This window comes from Papilio xuthus, unplaced genomic scaffold, assembly GCF_000836235.2.
Source record: "Papilio xuthus unplaced genomic scaffold, Pxut_1.1 DF828952.1, whole genome shotgun sequence".
In the NCBI taxonomy this organism is placed as follows: domain Eukaryota; kingdom Metazoa; phylum Arthropoda; class Insecta; order Lepidoptera; family Papilionidae; genus Papilio; species Papilio xuthus.
Window position 1 is genome coordinate 2838355 of NW_013529697.1, and position 9797 is coordinate 2848151.

General features: G+C 31.0%; 2 protein-coding genes across 4 annotated transcripts; both read right to left on the reverse strand.

The window, feature by feature from the left end:
- Positions 1 to 543: 543 nt before the first annotated feature.
- Positions 544 to 3806, reverse strand: Osi22 (Osiris 22). The gene is given in 2 exon segments (NM_001311843.1): positions 544 to 1558; positions 3578 to 3806. Coding segments are annotated over 2 exon segments (504 nt in total). The 5' UTR covers positions 3801 to 3806; the 3' UTR covers positions 544 to 1277.
- A 2653-nt stretch (positions 3807 to 6459) lies between these two features.
- apn (apnoia) lies at positions 6460 to 9590 on the reverse strand. Of its 3 annotated transcripts, none has more exons than XM_013323348.1 (4): positions 9403 to 9590; positions 7519 to 7635; positions 7010 to 7182; positions 6460 to 6859 (listed from the first exon to the last, which is right to left on the reverse strand). In XM_013323348.1, exons 1-4 carry the CDS (start codon positions 9521 to 9523, stop codon positions 6698 to 6700), a joined length of 573 nt encoding a protein of 190 aa, XP_013178802.1. In that variant the 5' UTR covers positions 9524 to 9590; the 3' UTR covers positions 6460 to 6697.
- Positions 9591 to 9797: the final 207 nt, after the last annotated feature.

Here is a 9797-nt window from a genome sequence, read left to right on the forward strand (position 1 = left end):
TCTTCGCACCCACAACTAGCCAATAACAATAAACACCTTTTCAAAACTCGTTCACATTCGTTTCTTTTTAGCTTTCCAACATCTTTCACGCGACGTTGTGTTTTTTATTCATAGTGAATAATTTATTTACAAGTATAAAAACATTTATTATTTAAAATGATTAATGTTATTATCTTACTTACTATCTTTCTAATAATATAATATTTCGACGGATAGACGGATCGATGGATGTTTGTTTAAAGGTATCTCCAGAACGGCTGCATGTATCTCGCTTAAATTTCGCATAGATTAAGAACAAGCAGAGCAAGCATCTTGAAGAGCACATATGCTACTAATTAAGTTTTCTTTTTAATTCCGCGCAGACGTAGTCGCGGGCGACAGCTAGTACTTATATACAACAAACATACAAACATCACTTATTATCACTTTTTATCGACAGGTATCGGTGAGGAATCGAAATACTAAAAAGTATTAATATGTTAAACAATAAATAATAAGAAACATACTTTAGAAATTAATTTTATTAAGATAACTATTGTTAGAAATCACAAATGTATAGTAATAGTATTGACTCGATTTGGTAGCTAAAGTGACTTAACATATACATTAAGAAAGTTCATATTTATACAGTAACTAAGTTATAGGAAGAAAAGTAATAAATGCAAAGATTCTCAGTACCGAATACAATAAAGAAAAGTTTCCTCGTTTACATTAGATTTTATAAAATAATAATACAATGTGAAATCCTTTGAAGTTTGTAAAATTTGTACCAAACCTTTTTTTTATTTGAAGCATCTGAAATTGTACAACTATTTATATCTTACAAGATCTTTTTTGAGAGATTTATTACATAGAGATGAGATTGGATCTATGTACTTAGAAATAGAATAAAAAACTAAGCAATAAATATTAATCAAAATTATTCGTTTTCCTCATTATTCTAGTTATATCCACATTTTTTTTCGTTAAACACTTGTAAGTACTTACTAATATACACAAAATGTTTCCAACTTAAATCTAATAATTTTCCATGAATATTGAATTTGGGTTACTCAATAACGTAGACTTTGTTGTTGTTCTCATAACAAAAATTTCCAAAATTAAATTTTACGTATTCCAGTTTTACGATAGATATTGGATTTTTCCCACATCTATTCAAATATTAGCTTTCCCCCAAATTACTTTTACATAAGATAATTTAAAATTAACAAAATAAATAACTATTACTAAAATGACTTTGGGATGTTATTATTTATATCTATTGCAACTATATAAATTTAATTAATGTAAGCTCCATACTCGTGCATACTGTTACCATGGTAACCATAATGTACATTCGCTATTTCAGCATCCCTGCCTTTAAACGAATTGCTGTTCTTAAATGCATTCAGCAATATAAGACCTATGGCTAGCTTTCCAACCATTAGACTCTTGAACAACATGAACTTAAGCATACTTAAAAAGAACGGAACTATAGCTGATTGTATTAAAAACGGCATGATGAACATCGGCAGCAGCTTTTCCAATAGCTTTTTCGATTTAATCTTCTTTCCACGACCTGAAACAAATGAGCACAGACTATTTTATTTTCTTGAACATAACCTAACCTAACATTTTAACATAATCTAAAACTTTTATTTTATTAGTGTCTTTTAAAACTTAAGACTGCATAAGAAGAAACTTTTTATCTAGTTCACGTAAATGTAATTAGCTATTTATTAATTATAAAAATATAATAAAATTTTACTTATAATAGCCGAAAGCGAAAAAGGAATTTGCTCCCACAAACAATGCCATTTGCGACATTCAGACTTTTTATAACAAAAGAAATGAGATACTTTCTTCGAACCAAACCACACGCTACTTAATACGTATACGAGTGAGTTTCATACATTAAACAAAAATAAAATACATTCAAGAATTGAGAGACTAAATGTGAAAGTATTTTGATACAATGTTTATAAATTGCTTCATTTTCTAAAATGGTCATTGTAATATTATTTCATGCCTTAGTTTTTGCAAAGGTGACACATTCCTATGTTTTTAAAATTTAAAATACAAATATTGTTAATTGTGCGTTGCGTTTGCTTTTAATGCGCTTAGATCTGAAATATGTTGCCTCTTTTGTGCTAGAAAATTATACTGCTACAGTATTTTGATTAACATTTTTGTCGTTACTTTGGCAGTGCAACGTTTAACCAGTTGAATAGTGTAACCAGATCAGTGATTTCCATTATTTTTTCTTTTAAACCTTCATTCAAAATTTGACTTGTTCCATAGAACCTTTTCTTTGCTTCATTTCTAATTCAATATTATTTCCCGTCATCCTCCTAACTAGTCTTCCGGAGCCCCTAGTAGTTTCTGGACCACTTTTGGAACCATTAAGGTAGTTTGTTACGTAATTATCAGGTGAAACATTTTACCATGGTCAGCTGTTTATACAGGTTAGCACGCCTTCACTTTCTACCGATTTCAATCTGCTCGGTCAATTTAACCAGCGCTCTTATTTCCGTTAGATTGTAACTGTGATCTAGAAAACTTTTGATATCATTATTCTTGTTTACACTTGCTTCGTTTCAACACATTCGTATAATAATTACAATGAATATTGCTTAAAACGCGTATTTTTGTTAAATCTTTTACTGAGTATAATATAATTTTGAGGTTAATTACAGAACAAATATAGGTGTTTCTAAACGTTACATATAATATACCGTAACTAAAGAACAATGTAATAGTATGCAATTAAATTGCTATATAACCATTATATGATTCTCTAAATTTGTATTTTAAGTAACTATTTTTGTTGATATGTTTGTTATTGCGTTATGAATAAAATTTATTGTCGTTTGAATTAATATGTAATAAATGATGCAAATTGTAACTTTCTAAATTGTAAATAAGTAGTTTGAAAAATATGAATATTTAATTTATTTATATTCACATATATTATAAGTTATTACGTAAAATATCTCGTCGCTCACGTTAAAAAAGTTTGTTTTGAGTTTCTTTTACTACCACTACTACTAGTTTAGTAAGGATATTATTGATTCTAATAAAAGTCGAAAATATTATCTACTTTTCAATCGTAACAATAAATAGTTATGTTATATCATAATCAAATGTCTCGAGTGGTTTACATAAGGCGCCTGTTCATGCTGACTAGCACTAGTTGTCATTTTTGAACTATTAATGATTTGCTACTTCAAATATTACGCTAATTTTGCTCAATATATTGAACAGTTTTAAATCTGCTGCAGATAAAAAATAACAATATTATGAAGCATGTTACACTTTTCCTGATACAAGATATATTGTAACTTAATATTATCAAAAAGGTCCTCCCTAAGTTTTATTATTTGGGGGTTGTTTTGTAAGCCAATCGTTACTTAAATTTTATACTTGGCCATCGCTCCCAACTCCTTTAGGTCTTTCAGCTGACAAAAGCTTTAATAAAATGGAGTAAGTTTGCATACCATGGGATCTTGGTCTATATTAAAAGCAATGTCATGATTTCCAGCAGGGAATGATTTTTAAATAAAATTAATATTCTAATAAATAAATAAAACTTACTGACCTGTTTCCAACTCCGAATCATCTTTTGTTTGAATTTCGAATGAGACCAGTTTATCCGTGTCATTCCCTTTTGGCACTGAGACATATACACCATCGTACACTTGAACCTTTTTCACGTTATCATCCTTTTGTGAACTATCGAGTCCCGAAACCGAGCAATATGTTAGAGATAGAAGAAATAACGTGAAGATACAAGAAAATCGAAGCGCGTGCGACGCGTTCATTTTGCCTGTTACTTTGCAAGTGCGAGCCGGACACAATCTCCCTACTCCCCACTGCGACTATTTTACCCCGTTTCTAATCTAGTTTTGTTAATAGTTACAACAATGTTATTTATCTTACTCTGTATTCATTTATAGTATATATTTAGTACCAGTATTATACAATGAAAATTAATATTCAATAGTGTTGATCAAAGACTAGGCTAGGTGTTGGGGATTTATAGTAGTAATAAAAATTCCCTATTTTATAACGACAATCAAGTACAATACAAATATTTTCTTACAATATTACTTGTTTATGTTCCGATATCATAGCTATTAATATGATAAAATTGCTTTTCTCTGTAATATCTAACAATTTAATTATAAATTAAGTTTGTAAATTGTATGTTTGGGAATTTTAATTTTACAATAGATATCAATAATCTAGTTAATCACATTTTAAAGTAATAGTCTTTTGTTTTTTAAAGAATTTACGAATATAATTTAAATAAGATATACATTTTTATTCATCATACGACTGACTTTACACCCCGCATCACCATCATCATCATCATCATCAGCCTATACTAGTCCACTGCTGGATATAGGCCTCTCCCATGGCACGCCACTGAACACGATCCTCGGCCACTCTCATCTAGCTCTTGCCAGCTGCCCTGCGAAGATCATCTCTCCACCGAGTCTAAGGACGCTACGCTACGTTTGCCAATCGGTGGTCTCCACTCAAGAACTCGTCTACTCCAACGGTTATCGGTTCTTCGGGTTATATGGCCGGCCCATAACACCTCGCATACGGTATACCTATCGATTTATTGTAGTAATTAAGGATTTCTTACTTCACATGTTCACTTATATCTATTATTTTGTATTTGTTAACATGAACGAATTGTGTTAGTGTAGTTGTTTGGATGCGATAAAATAAGTGGGTCTACCTACCGACCTTTAAGTAACAATGACAGGTTTTTAACGGTTTTATATTTTTGGATTCTCAAAACTTAAGGAAAGTCTTTCAAAATGTGTTACGAAATTTTTATAGTAATTTGCTTAACGAGAGAAATTAAATTTTAAATATACATAAAAGCTTGTTATTCATTTTCACTTTCGCTTATTTAATGCGTTTTACTTGCTGGATTAATGTCTTGAAATATATACGATATTACACTTCGATCTTTCGTATTTCGGGCTAACATTTTAGGGAGTTACGCGTTTATGTAAGTTAAAATAATTATTGGATTATATAATAAATAAATAAAATATTGGTTAAAGGGATTGTGTACATATGATACACACGATAGTTTTTTTTTCAGTTTTTTTTTTATTTTAAGTTAACATTTAAATTTTATAATTAAATTATTAATATAATTATAATAGGATCGATTAAAAAACGATATTTACAATTTGTTTGTGTTATTTATTTTTAAATTGGGTTTCTGAACTCATACAAAATGTATTGTTATCCTTTTAATTCACTTTTTAAAAACAAATCTGTATGGCTGTAGAATTCAATTGATGAGCAACATTCGTTTAGGCATAGCTTTGGCCATAATTTATGGGATTCGAGAAAGCTTAAACTGGTTAGAAACTGATGAAAAATCTATGTACAGATATAACCTGTGGATCAAAGCAATTTATATAGCTTTCTCTTTTCTTAACTCATGTACCGTATAATAAGTGTATACTGTAAATTGAGATAATTAATATTAAAACAATAATTAGACGTATTTATTTTTTAACCTAAAATATTCTATACTAACCAAGTAAAATTTCTGTACTATTATTTGTATTGTTATAGCGATACGGTTGTTAAAAGTAGACTTTTATGTTTCCATTGCATTGAACTAAATAATGAGTTATAACGTGGGATATATTACAATGTAGGTAAAAGATTTAGAGCGTGACAAACTCGAGATTCCCCATTGCTATTGTTGTTATTACTAGCTATCGCTGTATTACCGCGAAACCGTTCTCGAGGAATTTAAAAAATAAATTATTTAGTAGCCTATGTGATTTTCCAGACTATGTTTTACATCTATGCAAAATTTCAGCGAGATCAGTTGAGCTGTTCCGAAGATACGTTCAAACAAACATCCATCCATCCATCCAAACATTCGCATTTATAATAGTAGTAGTCAGTTTATGAACTTCTATATTATCATTCAAAACTACAAGCCAATTTGAAACAACATTATTCTTATATAGTGAAACATTTTTTATTTAAAATAAAGATATTAAAAAGCAATAACAAAGTCACGGAAGCCATTCTCATGAGATTAAACTTTCAGTTCTTCATAGAAATCGTTATGTTGATGTTGCGTTGTTTTTTAATCTATGCAAATTTCTTATTGCGTGTGCGTCCATTTTTCACGCGTGCGAATATTTAAAAAATATTTCCATGTAGAACTCGTAACGATCTCTTAGTTCGACGAACTTAGAAAGTGAAACTGACAAGATTAATTTAAGTTAAGCGTCGCAAATTAATTTCATAGTGCGGTCATCAATCCCCTGTGTGGAGCAAATTATTATCAAAGAGTTAGGAACAAGTTTTAACAGAGATTGTTTGAACTTTCTAACTTATTTTATACATATACGTATACTCATGTAATTATTAATACTTATTAAGAGCGCCATTTTTTGAGAACGTACGAAAAATAAATAAAAGAAATGGAATTATTCAAATAATTTAATCCTTAAGGAGGTAGTTTTATAAATACACTTAATATACCGTCGTCTAACCTTCGCAAAATATTGTTTTGCGAGAGACAGACGAAGATCTTACACCTTACAAATGCATAAACATCTTACAACTAATCGTATACGGAAAATTATCGTTGATATGTTCTTTGGAGTATTACTTCTATTACAAAGTAATTACTTCGTTTAGAATTATTCCCGATTCATGTTTAGTCAGAGATGGTTGTGTCATCGCCAGATCTCGCCCATTGTGAGAGGAGGGGTCCCGAAGCCGGCCAGGGAGCAGGCGCTGGTAAGAGTTCAGCTCGCGGGTGCAGATGCAGTAGTGGAGATGAAGGTGAAGTCGCCGCGAAGAATAATCTTGAAGCAGCCTAGAGAAATAATTAACATTAATTTGTGAAATCATAATTTTCATCTCTTATAAGCTTACTGCTATCTCTGTCCTTATTCACTATATTTAGGGTCGGCCCAAAAAAAAGCCGATTTTTATTGTAAGTAGCTCCTTCTTTTTTCAAGATTACCTGACTGATGGCTACAATGAGCAGTATTACTCCAATGGCAAGATTCTTCACGGATATGACGGCAAGGGCTAGGAGCAGAGTGGATATAACTCCCAACGTGAACATCACGGGCAGGAAGATGAAAGATAGCCTCTTTAGAGCGGGCCTTCCGAACGTACGGCCGACGTCAATATCTGGAAAAATAAATAAATACATTATGAACATATCATTAACATTAAAGATATGTATTTTTCATTCAAATTGCAAGACTAGGTTCTCTGATTTTAAAATTACTTTTATTCTTTTTACTTTGCAATATTTTTCATATGACTTTCGTCTTTGTAGACTCCTTCTTTTTGATACATACTACATTTTTAAAAGTACTATTATTTTTAAAGAACATTACGCTGTAATCACGACTTCTTTCAATTCTTATTGATATTGATTTATTTCAGAAAAAGTAGCTAAGTAAATAAAAAAAATTAAAAAGAATCTTTGATAGTAATCCATAAAGTAAACGTTATTAGTACCTTGGCTGAAAAAACTGGGAACTCCCGATGTTTTCACATCTTCACTACATTGCACCACCGTGATAAAGATAGCCACGTAGGCGAGAGACAGAACACCGAACATCCGACACATTTTAACTGAAAATTAAATTTATTTCGAGCACCAAAAAATCGATGAAGAGCAGACGATGTCCTGACGATAACTGATGTTCATATGATCGAATGGCAGGATATAAAGTGTCCTACGGAAGACAATAGTCGGCGAGACCAAATAAAAACGTCAAAAGAAAGTACAGGACAACGTGATCGTGGTGTAGAAATTCCGACCCCGATATTGACACCGCTTTAGGACTAACGCCGAATCATTAACGGCACTACAACTCCTGATGGACATCGAAACGCTCCGATAGCAATCTAACATAGTACCATACGAATGAAAGTCATTGATTAGGTTTGTAGAACAATTATTAACATAGTTTTTGGAATTGATAATTATTAGCATGTATTCCATTATATTTACAAATTATTATTCTGTCTACGTTTATTTTATATAATGTCTTCTATTGTACTACATCAAAAAAGTAGAAAAGAATATAACCTCATTTAAAATAAGCTATCAGTCAACCAAGAAGCTATTGTGTAATTAAGATTAGGTAAAAAATAATAAATTTGCAACTTTTCTTTTCCCTCACTATCGTTTTAAAGTGCAAAAGCCAAGCATTCATCTGATCAATGCTCTTCCATTATATTACTTATCATTTTGTAATATAAAAAACTTATTAACACGAGTTCATATAACAAACATTACACAAATATGCCCATTGATGCTGCTTATATCTATCTCCCTAAGGACACTTAATGAACAAAACTCAAATATTTGTGATCCGTATTATTTCACCAATTAATTTGTTTTACTGTTATTCCGTCTCCAAATTATTTTAACAATTTTATAATGATAATTACAACACTGGATATTAAATAAATCTTTTAATCGAAGTATAAACTAGACAGTTTCAAAATTAAACATGTCTTGAAATTGTCAATTACGGAATTAAAAAAAAATACTTAGTAGCATTATACTAAAACCACTTCAAAAGAGTGTACGTCATAAGGTCTGCGTGTTCTTTTCAGCAATCACTTTTATTTAATGTAATTATATTGTTTTTCTAAACAAAACTGGCACTCCGTTAGCCATTATGTTATGTAAATACTTAGGAAATTAAAAAAAAAACTATCGACCGTCTGTCGATTTATATAAATTGAAAAAGATTTTAAAGGGAGTTTTAAATACACAGCTGAAAAACGAATCAAAAAATGTTCTCAATTTGGATTTGCGCAACTGTTGGATGAAATATTCTAACCGTATCTACCTCTAGTTCCAAAAGGAGAAAAATAGTATTTATGTACTTTTGCCTTTCAGATATAAAGCAAACAAAAATTCAAAAAAGGATGAGACTTGACGATAGCTCACGTGTTTATTGAACTGAACATAGACGCACGAATGTTCTGAAATAAAAGTAATCAGGGTTGATAATTCCTGATAGTACATTGACATAACAAGACTTGAGGTAAATAGTTTAGATACGAAACGACACCATTCATTCATCAAAGGTTCCTACTTGAGTAGAGTTATCTTTTTACAAATTCTTCAGCATTTCTTCTGATAAAAACTGGATTTTTATATACTAGTGCCAGGTAATTGAGGTTCATTTGTAATTGTAAAGCTTAGAAATAAGTTGATAAAAACATACTTGAAAGGCAAGCTAAAAGAAAGGCGTATAACATTATTCTAACAAACGACGTCTTGTGCGATTTACGCAATTATTATCTCTTCACTAATTGACAACGTAACAATTAAAAATAGAAATTTAATCGAATTACACGATACCAATCATCCAAACTTACACGCTGGGGAATAATTAGTGAAATCCACGAAACGAATGCGTGTATCAAAGTCGTAGGCTTGTCCGCAGTCAAGGCACGTAAAGCGGTGAAACTCTACATGTCTGCGGCCGACCGTGGCCATGTCTATGCTAATGACTGCACACAACAATATAGGACATTTCCTTACAAATTCGAAATGCAGAGTAAACTTTCGCCCAAATAATTGCATTGTATTCCGAAATATCCTTTGTAATGCAACGCCAATTGCGTTTTTTGTAACGCATGATTGCAATTGTTATTCTCCGTTCGACTACATTTCGTGTGAATTAGATTAAAGCTACGTTGACTTAAACGTCGTTTACTTTTACGGACCTTGTTGTTGGTATTTAAGGTTTTTCGCTTTGACTTTTCCGTGA

Bases quoted from the DNA above. Each gene is read 5' to 3' on its own strand.
- apn (XM_013323348.1), bottom strand. From the start codon at position 9,523: ATGGCCACGGTCGGCCGCAGACATGTAGAGTTTCACCGCTTTACGTGC. The intron at 7,636-9,402 runs GTAAGTTTGGAT...TTTAATTTTCAG, and splicing joins CACTAATTATTCCCCAGCGT to TTAAAATGTGTCGGATGTTC. The intron at 7,183-7,518 runs GTACTAATAACG...TTATTTTTCCAG, and splicing joins TCCCAGTTTTTTCAGCCAAG to ATATTGACGTCGGCCGTACG.